Here is a 13534-nt window from a genome sequence, read left to right on the forward strand (position 1 = left end):
AAAGGAAAGAGGGAAAGAGGAAGGCAAAGAAAGAGGAAGCGTGCCAGAGACAAGCCTGGAAAGATGGGTTGGGTCAGATTCAAAAGAGCCTCAGAGGCCATACTCACCAGGAGCTCAGCTTTTGTCCCGTTGGCCTTAAGGAATTGTTTCAAGCAGAGGAATTGTTTGAGATACTAATTCTGGCTATAGTGTGAAGGGTTGATTGAAGATTGATTGCCAAGCAGATCCATATGGAAGCCACATCTTTATAGCTCCAGAGCCTAGCAAAGAAACAGAAAAAGAGAAAGAGAAAGAGAAAGAGAAAGAGAGAGAGAGAGAGAGAGAGAGAACTCAATAAACAGTTGTAAATGAGTCATGAAGAAACCACCATGACATCGGAGCATATGTGGTAAGTGCCACAAGAGAAACGCTGCCTGGGGGAGAGAGAATGAAGCCCCGAACTAGACAACTGGCAGAGAACGTCAAGGACAGATGAATGTGGAGGTGTTCTGTCTGAAGTAAGAGCAACGCAGCTAAGTAATTAACTGCAGGTAGGCGTTAAAGGAATAGGTGAATTAGGTCTGGGTGTGGCTGACAGTGACACAAAATAGACTTCAAATCGCCCTGATAGCAATCCAGAGCTACTAATGGTGCTCCGGTGTCAGGGACTTAGCACATACGGTCCCTTCTGTCCTGTTACTCAAGCCCCTCAACACATGGCTTCATGACATGGTCCCAGATGGGTTCTCGGCACCGGCCTTTCACACCTGCCTGGGGGCAGCAGACTCAGGAACGGGGCAGGGGCAGGGCAGGCTGGTCACCTTTAAGAACGTGCTTCCTAGAAGTGTCTTCCTTCTAGGACACTGGTATAGATTTAATCATATCTAAATGGCAGGAAGGCCGGGAGGTGTCTTGCTTCTGGGCAGCTAAGATTTGGAGGCTATATGGCTGAGAAAAGTAAGAGGTGGAAAGGACATGGAAAATAACTTGTCCCACGGCTTCACGAATGATTCTCATATCCCTTGGGTGGCTAGGAATGAAGACAGAAGGGTTTTAAGGAGGTTTATTGGAAGCCACAGAGCACAGATGAGTAAGTTTTGTTTGGAACGCAATCTATTTTGGATGGCCTCTGGAACACCAAATGGAGAAAAACAGTAGGTACTTGAAAACATATGAAGAAATGGGTCTGTTCCTCTACTGAGACGATGCTCCTTGAGGATGGAGATCCTTTTTAAAAAAATTTTTTTATTTATCTATTTTTATTTATCAGAGAGAAAGAGTGTGTGTGAGTGGGAGAGGGGGGCAGAAGGAGAGGAAGAGAGAGCATCTCAAACAGGCTCCGCACTCAGTGGGGAGTCCTATGTGGGGCTCGACCCTGAACCCTGGGACCATGACCTGAGCGGAAATCAAGAGTCAGATGCTCAAGTGACTGAGCCCCCCCCCACCCCCCCCACCCCCCGCCCAGCAGGCATTGTCCGGGAGGGTGGCGGGAGGGTGGAGATTCTTATTGTCCATCACTACATGCCTGCCTTGCCTTAAGGGTCTCCAGAAGGGATCAAGATTGCAGGACAATTCAGAGGGTGAAAAAATTCAAGGTCCATTTTTTTAATATATAGAAGTACCAATGGAGAGACTATATCTAGACTCCAGCTACTGTTAGCGCTGGAAAGAACTTTCTCAGGGAACCTCTGAAGAAAGGCACCATTGTATACCATCCATTCAAAACCTACTGTGAACACACACCCACGCCAAGTACTGAGCAGAGGAAAACTTCTAAAATGAGGTGTTACATCTCAGGCGTGTTAGGGAAGGTGCTGAGGGAGGAGGGGACATCTTGGAGATCCAGCTCTGGTGTGTGGGGGGGGGGGGAGGGGGAGGGATGGGGGTTGAAGGTCACGACCAGGCAATGTCACAGCTACGCTGACCCACAGATCGCCCCACTTTCAGGCTGAGGGGCGGCGCCGCTGCACCTGCTTTTAGGAAGCCGACCCGCCGAAGTTGGGGGGAACTTGGCGTTCTCCAAGGGTCTTCCAGAGCTGTGAGAGACGTGGCCAAGGATCCAGACGATTTAATCCAGTTTTACGAAAGGGGGGTTACAGTGAGTAATTAAGGCACAGTTAAAGAATTAATCACTAATGAGTCATTAACTCTGCCCACTATTGTACAGTTAACAAGCTGAGGCCAGATCATTAGAGCCAGTTCCCAATTAAGGGGACGACTTTGGCCACAAAGCACACCATCCGCCTCTTGAATGGTCCGGCGCGCCCGCCGGGCGCTGCGGGGCCGCGCCTTTCCCAGGCCAGTTAGGACGCAGGCCGAGCCCCGAGGGCTGGTGCGCAGCTCGCGCTTGCTGTGCAGAGAGGAAGTGCAGGCTTTTTCATTAATTTTATCTTCCCCGGAAATCTTTTCCTGCTGGGCTCCTGGAGGCTTGGATGCTATTCGTGTATTAAGGTTCTGTTGGTGAAAAGGAGCACTCGGATGGAGACTGGGAAGCGCAAGCGGCGAGGCTGCGGGGCGGGGGCGGGGAGGTGGCGGGAGCCGCGAGGCAGGACGTCCAAAGTTAAAGTCGCTGGGACGGCTGAGTCCGCACTCCTGATGTTCCCACCAGACACCGCCCGCGGGACGGACGAGGCTCCCGGGGAGCGGGGTCCTGGGCGGCCCCCGCTTCCAGAATCTGGCCGCAAAGCCTTTCAATTAACCGATGAACTTGGCGGAGAGAGGGGAGGATTAGGATTCCCTGTCTCCGCTTTTTGGATTCTGGGTTAACTGGAGACGGGAGTGGGGGGCGGGAAGGGATTTCCCATCTCCCACACTTGAAGGATCTGTTTAAAATAAGTCAATACATCGGGGCCACCCCAGGCCAATTGCTGACCGCTGGCCGAAGCCTGCCCCTCTCAGGGGGTCTCTCCCAGTCCTCCCATCCTGTGTCACCCACACCGTTCCCGACCAACCCTCCCGGGCGGCAGGGGTGAAAACTCGGGCCCGCAGGGCGCAAAGCGGCACACCCAAGCCACCCAATCCCGGATGAAAGCCTGGACGGGCCCGGGGCCGCAGCGTGGAGGACACGGAGCAAGGAGGGCCCCGCGGCTGCCCCGGGACTCCGTGGCTCCAGAAACGGGTGACCCTCTGTCCCCTGCGTCCCCGCGGGAGAGAAAAATCGCCACCCAGAAGCCGGAGCCCACGCACGCAGTATGATCACGACCCTCCCACGGGCAAGAAGAGACGCCTCCAAAATGGGGAAAACGGGAAAAGTGAAACGCCCCGCGACGCTGGGGCGGTGGCCGGGGCGGCAAGGCTCGGCGCGTCGGGGATCTCCGGGCCCCGGGTCCCCGCGGCGCACACGCCCGGGAGCGCCCCAGCTCCGCAGGCCGCGCCCGACTCCGCCCTTCTCTCGGAGTGGCCCAATCCGAGGCGTCCTTCCCCGCCCCGCCCCCCGGCCTGGAGCCCCGCCCCGCGCGGCTCGGCGCCAGGGACGCGGGAGCGATTCTGCCGCAGACTCACCTGCTTTCCTCCCGCGGCGGGTCTCGGCCCAGGTCGTCTTCTGGGGAGGAAGCTCCCAAGGCCTGCCTCTTAGATTGACTGAATGCAGTCAACCCGAATGAGCGTCTGCCTCGAGACCCAGGCCGCTGTGCTTGGGCGGCAGTGTCTTTCCTCCCCAAACCCTGTAGACCCACTCCCAACTTGTTCTCGCTCCCCTTCGGGGGACACTGGAAGCTCTCCGCAGCCAAACCCGCAGCCTCATCACGGAAGGCTCAGGAACCATTTTTCGAGCGCAGGAGACCCCTTCCCCGGAGTCCCGGAGGGACTCGTGCCCGCCCCAAATCAGAGCCGGCACGATCTAGCTTCGGAAGCCCGCGCTCCACCTTGGCCAGCGCCTGCGCAAAGTGCTTTCTGCAGCCGGGAACTCGAGCAGCTTCCCGTGTTTCGGGGTCGTTTGGGGCTTAATGTTCTTTAGCGAAAGTCATTCTCACCTCCAGCCTGAGTTAAGTCCTGGCTTCCCACTTCTTCTGCACCTCTACTGCTGGAGCTCCTAGGCAGCCCCCAGGAATGGGGTGGAGAGGGGCGCTGGGGCTGATGGAAGCCCAGGAACGACCCCTCACACCTCAGGACCTTAATTCCCCAAGTGGCCTAATGAGTTGTTCCCGGGAATCGAAATAGGAGCGCTTACTCAGCAAGTGTGTCCGCAACAAGTGCGCTGTGGTCGTGAACTGACCAGAGCTTTGGGCCTTTCTACTTACAAGCAGTATTCACCGACGCTACCTTCCCGTGCCTCAGTTTCCTCATTTATAAGATGAGGCTAATTGTATCTTCCTGGCATGGTCCCTGTGAGGCTTAAATGAGTCAATCGACGTAAGCTGCTTGCGGGAATGCCGGCCTGTGGTAAGCTTTCAACAATCATTAGCTGTTAGTATTTTGATCATTTTCCAAGGACGTGTCCCTGACGTCCAGGCAGGGCTCACTCTGTCGGTGTCCAAAGAGAGGGTTTAGAATATTCATCCTCACACTAAGTAGCATAAAAGAGGAGAAAGAAGTGATGGAAAGGTGCCGATGAAAAAAGAATAGGAAGAAACATGGCATAAAGAGGCAAAATGAGGGGCGCCTGGTGGCTCAGTCAGTTAAGCGGCGGACTTCGGCTCAGGTCGTGATCTCGTGGCTTGTGGGTTCGAGCCCCGCGTCAGGCTCTGTGCTGACGGCTCTGAGCCTGGAGCCTGCTTTGGATTCTGTCTCTCTCTTTCCCTCTCTCTCTGCCCTTTCCTTGCTTGCTCTGTCTCTCTGTCTCTCAAAAAAAAAAAAAAAAAAAAAAGGCAAAATGAATAATCATGGAAGTGATTTAAGGGAACCAAGGAAGATTTTGGTGATAGGATGGACCGGACCAGGGGTGCCCAGGACCCGGGAAGGAGAAGGGAGGCAGAGCAGGTACTCACCAGGAAAGGTGGGAATACTCTGAATAAATCATTCCCGGTTAAACGAGGGCATTACAGGATGAAAGAGAATAGTCCACCTTGAAAGAAATTTACTTACACATTCATCCTGTTCACTTTTTTTTTTTTTTTCATGCCAATGGCTGGTATCACTTGGCCAATCCATTCATTTCCCCCACGACGTGCAGTTGTTACTTCCTACCTCTTGGGCGAAATGACCTCACTGAGCGGCCTGCTATATGCAAGGCACCGCAGGAGGGCCTAGGGGTACACACTCCTGATGGTGCTATAGCCTCTCGGGACCCTGCTGGCAAGGCCTGAATCCCGCGACGACACCCCCTCTACCCCCAGCCCCAGGACAGTCATCCGCTCTCCAAGTTGGTTTCAGGAACCCCAGAGCAGGGATACTGTGGGATCGGAGAGGCGGGATCACACTGTGTAGCGCCTTGTGTGGGGTTTGGTAGTTCACACAAAGCCTTACAGTCCATCATTGCATGTTTCCCACCTCCCAGGGAGGTAGGTTCATTTCGACAAGGAAAGGGGGCTGGGGTGGCTCACGAACGTGCTAACGAACGACAAACAGTAGTGGGTTGATGAAGCCAAGGCTCCGGGCGCGTCTTTTCGGGTGCGCTCGTAGCAAGGAGGCCCAGAGGCCCTGCGCTCGGGGAATCCGGGTCATTCCCGAGGCGGCCCGGCTTCCAGGATCAACTGCGGATACCGCGGCTGCTCAGGCTGGGAGTCCCTGGCCCTCCTTCACCGGGGACCCCCCGAGTGCCGCGGATGCTCCTGAAGCTGGGGGGAGACCTCCGGCTTCCCTCCCGCCCCAGAGCCGGCGCCAAAGAACAGCGGACACAGCCCGGGATGTGCCCGGGACACAGTACTTGAGCGCCGCCGCTCACCGGACGAGCATTAAACAGGACCGCGGGGGTTGGGGGTTAGGAGCGACTTGGGGAAGCGAGAGAGGCACCCGGATGAGAAGAGGAAAAGTCGCTTTGCCCCAGTCTTTGAAGGACTAATGTCATCAGTCTGGCACCGAGCCCGTGACCCGGACAGCGATCCTAGAGGGGTCCTGGGCGGTGGCGCGCCGAAAAGAGGGGCGGGGCCGACAGGGGCTTTGGGTCTTGCACCTCTCAGCCTGGGGAAGGTGATGTAGACGCTTCCTCTTGGGGTCGAGCGTTCAAAGTAGCAGCCGCGGCTCGGCTGTTGGGCTACATAGAGAGGGCCTGGGAACGCGCAGCGGGGTGAGCCTTGGGCTCCTGACTCCCCGAGCCCCACACACTCGCCGCTCCCGCATGCGCCGGGGCAGGGGAGCCCTGGTGAAGGGCGCCGAGTCTCCGCCGCAGTACAGCGCCCCCCGCAGGGGACGCAGGAGGGAGACCCAGCTCCTGCGCAGTGCTCCGCTCCCCGCGAGCCACCCCGCGCGTCCCCGCAGCCCTTCCCGTACCCCCACTCGGGCACACGCGTCTCCCTCCCCGCCACCGAGGCCTGAGCGCCCTTAACCAGAGTCAAACCAAAACAAGGCAACCTTTAATTCTCCTCCCCAGGACTTCAAACTACGCGTACAAATAGTCCCTCGAACTCTATTTCTCGGCCTCCCCGTCCTCCCAGCTGTCGTTTTCTGGGGGTAGCCACGCCGAGGTCAGGCTGAACCCCGAGGGGCCCGGCCGCCTCTCCCCCTCCGGCACCAGGGCCGGGGTGGCCGGAGGGCCTCGGCAGGCCGGGTGGTCAGCCCTCCCCGGCGCGCCGGGGACAGACGCGCGCGTCCTAGAGCCCCGCCTGGCTGCAGCTTCAGACGGCTCGGGAGAGTGACAGTGGGGGACCCCAAGGAAGGAGGGAGGCGCGCGTGCGGCTCCGGGGCGGCTCCCGGGGCGGTGGTCCGACCCGATGTGGTCCCCGGTGGCCCTAGAGGGCCTGCCACGGCTTCCCGATGGCCTGGATGTGCTCCTTGGCCTTGAGGCGCAGGGCCGCGATGCTGCTGTTGCGCGGGTCCGCCTCGTCCAGCGGGAACTTGTCCCCGAAGCCGGGCGCGCACGGGTAGGCGGGCGGCGGCGGCCCGAGAGGCTGCAGGCCGGGGCCCGGCGGCGGGGAGTTGAGGAAGGGCGGCGGCGGCGGCGTGTAGCTGGCGGGCAGGCTCTGCGCCGGCGGCCCGAAGCCCGGCAGGCTCTGCAGCGCCGTGGCGCCCCCGCCCGGCAGCGGCGACCCGAGCCACGACTCGAGCGGCAGGGCGCCCCCCGCCGGCCCGCCGCCGCCGCCCGGGCCCGTCCCGAGGGGCGCCAGGGCCGCCGAGGGCGGCGAGCGGCTGAAGGACAGGAGGGGCGAGTCTTGCAGCTTCATGGACGACACCTCCAGCTTCTCCTGCCGCCGCCACTTGGCCCGTCGGTTCTGGAACCACACCTGCGGAGGGCAGCACAGCGGCCGTCGGGCTGCGGCGGAGGCGTGGGGACGCGTCCCCGCCCTGCGCCAGGCTGGACGATCCCCTCGCCCCCCGCCCAGGAAAACCCCACCCCTACGCTCTCCTTCCTTTTGCGTCCCGTTTTCCCCTTTTTGCCTCCTCCCTCCTCTCAGAGTCTTTGTCTCATCCGTGTCCCACCCGGGCCCCTGTTTACCTCACCCACAGCTGTGGCTGTATCTGTTTCCCACTCGCGGCACACAGCAGGTGCTCAGGAAAAAAAAGTGAAGTTAACCTTGGGGATCGGACCCAGGATTTCGGAAACCACATGGCACCAGATTTCGGTGACCTGGTGGCTGGCAGCCCCCCTTGGCACTTTGGTTTAGACTTTGCTTCCTCCCTCGATGGTACTGCTCTCGGTGGCTGGTTTCGGCTCAGACTTTCTGTGCTTGGCCTACCTTTCGGCTCGATTATAAACATACGCATACGCAAATACTCTAAGTACCCTAACTGGCCACACTGGGTGTTAAATTCCATTTCCAGGAATTACTGGTTGTGGTGACTGGTGGAAGCAAGAGGGGGTGTTTCATCCCGAGCTTGAGTTGCTGCTTTAAAAAGATCTTCGTTCTTATTTAATTAGTATCCCTTTAGTATTTCTGATGTTTCTTATAAATGGCTTCCAATGATTACAACAGCTCAAGTTTATTATCTTTACGTTGACTTTTCAGAGTCAACTTTGACATTACTCTAAGATGAGTTCAGTGAGTTCAAGCCTGTCTGTCTTTCTTTTTCTTTCATTTTCTTTCTTTCTTTTTTCTTTCTTTCTTTCTTTCTTTCTTTCTTTCTTTCTTTCTTTCTTTCTTTTCTTCCTTCCTCTTTCTTTCTTTCCTTCTTTCTCTTCCTTCCTTCCCTCCCTCCTTCCTTTTTTTTTTCTTTACATATAGAAAGTCCACACCAAGAGTGAAGTCTGATCTCTTAATGATAAAATGTCTATTTCTGATTAGGTAAAGGCACAAGAAAAGGTGTGACGAAGGTGTCACCACCAGGTTACCACCCTTGGACACAGAACAGAGAGTTCGTTGGTCTAGTTTAGTAGAGAAGCAGAAAGAACTTGGGCCAAACTGGTGGCCTCAGTGATATATTTCTAGAGGGAAATAGAATAGCTGTGACCTCAGAAGGGAGAAGGCAGCTTTGAGTCAGTGGGGGAGGGGACCTCCTAGAAGCACTGAGGAAACAGTCCCCCAGCACCTAGGCAGAGCAGGGCAAGTGTCTGCAAAGTTAGGATTGGGGGTGGGGCGGGGGAGCGAAAAAAAACAAACCCGTAAGTAACCTCGTCCTCTTCCCACAAAAGATTCATCTACGTTGCCGAGGCCCTAATTTCCCCCAGAAACATGAGATAGTTGCTGATAAGAGAAGAGAAACATCGACATGGGAAGGGCTCTCATCCCACGGCTTCCTCTAATTCCCTGCAGGCCCCACTCTAGCCCCGGAAACATCAGCTCTAGTCTCCCACCCAGTATTCAAAGTCAGAGAACTAAGGGCCGGGACGTCCTTTCTTCTAGGGCTGAGCTGCTGCCCTCCACACAGCTGGAGGCCCACAGTAGACTCCCCCCCCCCCCCATCTGATTACATCATAGCCATGTGTTAAGAACCCGCCATATGTTGGGCACTGTGCTGGCCCTGTGGTCACAGAGAAGTCGCAGACACCGTTCCCAACGAGCTGATGACTTAAAGGAAGAGCCCAAATCCCTAAACGAATAAAGAGGGAGGAAGGAAGGTAGGACGGAGGTGATGTCAGGTGTGAAGGCGCCCCTGGTTGGAAGACTGTCTCTCCTCTCCTTCATCTTTCACTTGTGTTCTTTTCCTCCCCCTCCCCCACCCTCTTCCCCCCACCCCCACCCCGAAAAGCAGGTGCAAAAATGTCCACACCTTCAATGAAACCATTGCAGCTCGACTGTCCCCAAATTAAGAGAAACAGAAGGGCCCTTGCCATCCTGAGTCACGTGAGGGAACTAGTTTTGAAAACCATGATATTTACTCATGACTTGAAACTCCTAAATGAGCAGAAGGGACAAAAGGCGAAAGCTTGGCCCCTTTTACTCTTAAGGTAAGGCGAAAAGCCCCCGAAGGTCTGAATATCTTCACTCCCTGGAAATCTAATTCATCAGACACACGCACAAACCTCATCTTAGTTCCACCGCCTTTCAGATGCAGTGAAATTTGTTCCCAATGACTCCCTTTCAGGCCTCTGCAAAGTCTCCTAATTTGGAAATCCTCCCAGATTTTTCACAGATGACTAGCAAATATTTAAGGCTTTCAAATATTTTAATGATCAGGGATTAAAGATAATTCAGCTTTAATTAAAGCGAAAACCCCTTTACGAGAGAGAGAGAGAGAGAGAGAGAGAGAGAGAGAGAGAGAGAGAAGGCCTCTGCAGCAGCGGGAAGTTTGGTTGGATGTACACCAAAGAAGCAAAAGTCAGTTTCTGAAACAAATCCACCAAAACCTTCAACTGCAGGCGCCAGGGTCCTTGCAGGCAGACGGGGGTTTTCGTTTCTCAGCAGGGTGAGCGCAGTTACTGAGGAGGTGGCATTCGGGGCCCCAATCCGTCCCCCCTCCACCCACCCCCCCACGCTGCCTACATCCCCTCTCTACTCACCGCCGCCCGCCCCAATCCCGGCTGCGTCTACGAAACTGTCGCCCGTCATCTTGCCAGCCATCTCTGATACCTCTCTTTAGGTTAGAAGAGGGAGGACCCCCCCCCCCCCCACGGCCCAGGGAGGTGATACCACAAACTGGAACAGAATGACCCGGAGGCGGTCGTGGGGCACAAGGAAGATCTGCGACGCTCCTTCGAGGCTCTGCGCGAGCGGAGCCGAGGAAGACCAATGGGAAGCGTCCCGCGTGACATGCGTAGACGCCGGGATTCAAGGGAGCATTTGGCTGCGGCTTGGGCCTGGGACCCTCCCGGGGACCGATCGGGGGCGCTTTACCTGGACCCGGACTTCGGGTAGGTTGACCTTGCCTGCCAGCTCCTCGCGGCTGTACACGTCGGGGTAGTGAGACTTCTCGAACGCGCGCTCCAGCTCGTGCAGCTGGTATGTGGTGAAGGTCGTGCGGTTCCTCCGGTGCTTCTTCTTGGGCTGCTCCTCGTCCGACAGCTTCGCGTCGCTGGTGGCGGGACCGACCGGCAGCCCTGGGCTCGGCCGCGCCTCCCCAGGCTCCTTGGGGCAATAGGGTCGAGGGGCTGGGACGAAGAAGCCCCAGAAGGTCAGGGACACTCCCCGGAGTATCCCTGGGCCCAGTCGGCCTACCCTGGGACGCCGACAGCGGGACGCGGGCTCCTCCCGGGCGTTGGACCCGGAGGTCGGGGATAAGGCTGCGGGGAGCCTCTAAGCTTTCTCTGAACGCAAACCGGAAGCTTATATACACCCCCAAACCCAATCCCGCTCCCAAATGCCTTAATAAAAGTCGAGGCAGGGGCTCCGTCCTCTTGCAGAGCTCCTAAGTTTGGGCACGCCTCAGGGCCCCGCCGCGGCCGGGGGTGCGCACTCACCTTCGTACTCGGGAGCGGGCACCGGGGCAGGCTGCGCGGAGGGCTCGGCGCCTCCCCCCGGCGCCTTGGGGCAAGCGGCCCGCGCGCCCGGCCTCCTATCCCGCTCCTTCGCTCCCCGAGGGCCCGGCTCCGCCGAGAAGGAACCGAGGATCCCGTCGTCCTTGGTAAATCCCAGGATAGCCTCGATGCTGTGCAGCCGCGAGGTGCTCCCTCCCGGGCTGCGGAGCAGGTGGCCGGCCAGCGAGAAGCTGCCGTCGGCCATGGCGGGGGCGCAGCCGGGCAGGTGCATGGGGAGCGCCAGGAGGCGGGAGGGCGCGGCCCGCGCTCTCGCAGCGCAGCCTGCTCGGGAGACCGAGAGAAGAGGCTCGAAGTCGCCGCTTCCCGGGCACGGCGGTCCCACCCGCGGGGGCCCGACCCAAGGTCAAGCTCGGCGGGCGACGCGGGCCCCGGCTGCGCGCGCTGGAGGCGGGCGAGCGCTCGGCCGGCGGCCGCCGGGGTCTCTGCAGGAGTCTGAAGTTCGGACTCGGGGCAGCCGGGGCTCCGGGTGCTAAAGGCGGCGAGCCCGCTCGCCCTGGCTCCTCCCCTCCCGCCCCGGCCCCGGCCTCTTCCCTCGGCCCCTCCCCCCGCAGCGAGGCGGGTCCTTCCCTCGCCCGCCTCGGGGTCCTCGTTCCGCCGCCCCGGGCGGGGCCGCCGCGCCGAACTTTCCACCCTCCACCTCTCGATCCGCTCCAAACGCTCCACACACAACGCCGAGGGAAGTGCGGTGGGATGTTTGACAGGCCTGGGGACCCGGCTCTGGGGCCCGCTCCCCCCGGTCTGGCCTCAACGGGGCCGACGCCCTTCGCCTCACCTTCCCCCACCACCCGGTGGGCTTGCCTCGCTGCTCGGGCTTCCCTCCCCCTTCCCTCCCCCGACCCCAGACTCGCCTCTGCCTTCAGGCACACTTTCCTCCGCCCGGGCTGAGTGCCCGGGGCGAACTTTGGAAAGACGGAGCGTACCGCTTCCAGGCTCTGGGGCGTAGGGAGTCAGTCCACGCACGCTACTTCTCAGTTTGAGTTTTCCCTTCGCCCCCTTTTTATTCCCAAGGGCACTCCTCTTTCGGCTCCGTAGGCCCAAGCCTCGGTCTTCGGGTTTATTTTGTTTGTCTCTATATTTTTAACTACTGCTTCCTGTCTCCTCGGACTCGCGCGGCCCGGCAGGCCCCCTCACTCCAGGGCCGAGCCCCAGGAGGCGGTGGGGCCATCTGTGCCTGCACGCCCGGTGACCTCAAGTGCCCCACCGCCCAGCAGGAGGCTGGGAGGCCCCGAGTCGGACACGCCGCCAGGCTCAGGCCCAGTGGAAGACCCGACAGGGGTCCCTCACCCTCGTAGACTGTTCCTGGAGAACCCTCTCCCCACCAAACAATCTCCAGCCTCAGGCTGACTGGAGAAGAACCCTCCTCTGGGGTGCAGGCCTCTCACGTCCTTTGGGGGGGGGGTGCGGTTATAGGCGGAATCTGTTGCATGCATGTCTTGACACTTGGGGAGCCCCACGGGGCCTCCGTGGCGCAAAGTGGAATGATGGTTACTGCAGGCAAGTGTTTTTTCACATCCACCATCGCCGTGGTCGCCACTGATAACCTTGTCACCTCTCAAACCCGATGCCAGACCCGGCACGCCCGTCCGCCTTCGCCAAACTATTGGCAGGAAACGTGAACCCAAATGTTTTCCCAAGAACCTCAGGAACTCGAGATTCTTATTCTTTTTCATTTCCCCAGTTTTATTGCGATATAATTGACGTACAGCGCTGTGTAAGTTTAAGGTGGCCAGTATCATGATGTGACTTACGTTTGTTGTGAAACGATTGCCACAATAAATTTAATTAACATCCGTCGCCTCATACAGACACAAAATAGAGTTTCTTAAAATCTCCTCTGTAATAGGGGCTCCGATCTCCACGCAGGGGCGTCTCCCCCCACCCCCATGCCCACCGATAGTTTATTTCTGTTTGCATTCGGATGAGGGGTTACCGCCTCCCTTCCGAGGGTCCCCCTCTGACGTGGGCCATGCCAGAGCCTCAAAAGAAAAGAAAGGCCAGCCAGGCGCTGGCCTTGAGGAGTTTAACGTCCAGCCTGGGAGACAAGACAAAGGAAGAAACAAGGGAGAAAAAAAAAAACCCACCTATTTTCCAATCCTCACCTTTATTTTATTTTTTTAAGTTTATTTATGTAAGCAACCTCTATACCAACGGGAGCTGCTCGCTGGTCAGCCAGGCGCCCCCAAAGTCACAAAAGAACATGTGACTATATTAAGGAGCATGGAATGATGAATTGCCTGCGATGGGCATATGGGGTGGTCATTACACAAATCGCTCTATTTTTTTAGTAGGTCTATAAAAAGGTAAATTAAAATAGCAAGCAGGTGAGTTTGCAGTAGATAGAAATTGAGCTTCGGATTCAAGTGAAAAATTGTGGTTTAAGAGAAAGCTACATTAATGATAATACGCACTTTATAGTTTCTGCACGATTCTTTATAGTTGTCAGAGCCTTTTCACGTTCTTCACATCACAGGATCCTCGAAACCAAGCGAGGTGAGGGGGACAAATATGTTTGCCCCGTTTTATATTATTTTATTATTAACAATATTTTTTAATGTTTATTTTTGAGAGAGAGAGACAGAGTGCGAGTGGGGGAGGGGCAAAGTGAGAGGG

The 13534-nt window shown here is 57.4% G+C and overlaps 1 protein-coding gene across 1 annotated transcript; it reads right to left on the minus strand.

The window, feature by feature from the left end:
• Positions 1-6803: 6803 nt before the first annotated feature.
• Positions 6804-11279, minus strand: RAX (retina and anterior neural fold homeobox). The gene is made up of 3 exons (XM_027069085.2): positions 10847-11279; positions 10284-10537; positions 6804-7295 (listed from the first exon to the last, which is right to left on the minus strand). Exons 1-3 carry the CDS (start codon positions 11133-11135, stop codon positions 6804-6806), a joined length of 1035 nt encoding a protein of 344 aa, XP_026924886.1. The 5' UTR covers positions 11136-11279.
• Positions 11280-13534: the final 2255 nt, after the last annotated feature.

Source organism: Acinonyx jubatus, chromosome D3 (genome assembly GCF_027475565.1).
Source record: "Acinonyx jubatus isolate Ajub_Pintada_27869175 chromosome D3, VMU_Ajub_asm_v1.0, whole genome shotgun sequence".
Classification (NCBI taxonomy): Eukaryota; Metazoa; Chordata; class Mammalia; order Carnivora; family Felidae; genus Acinonyx; species Acinonyx jubatus.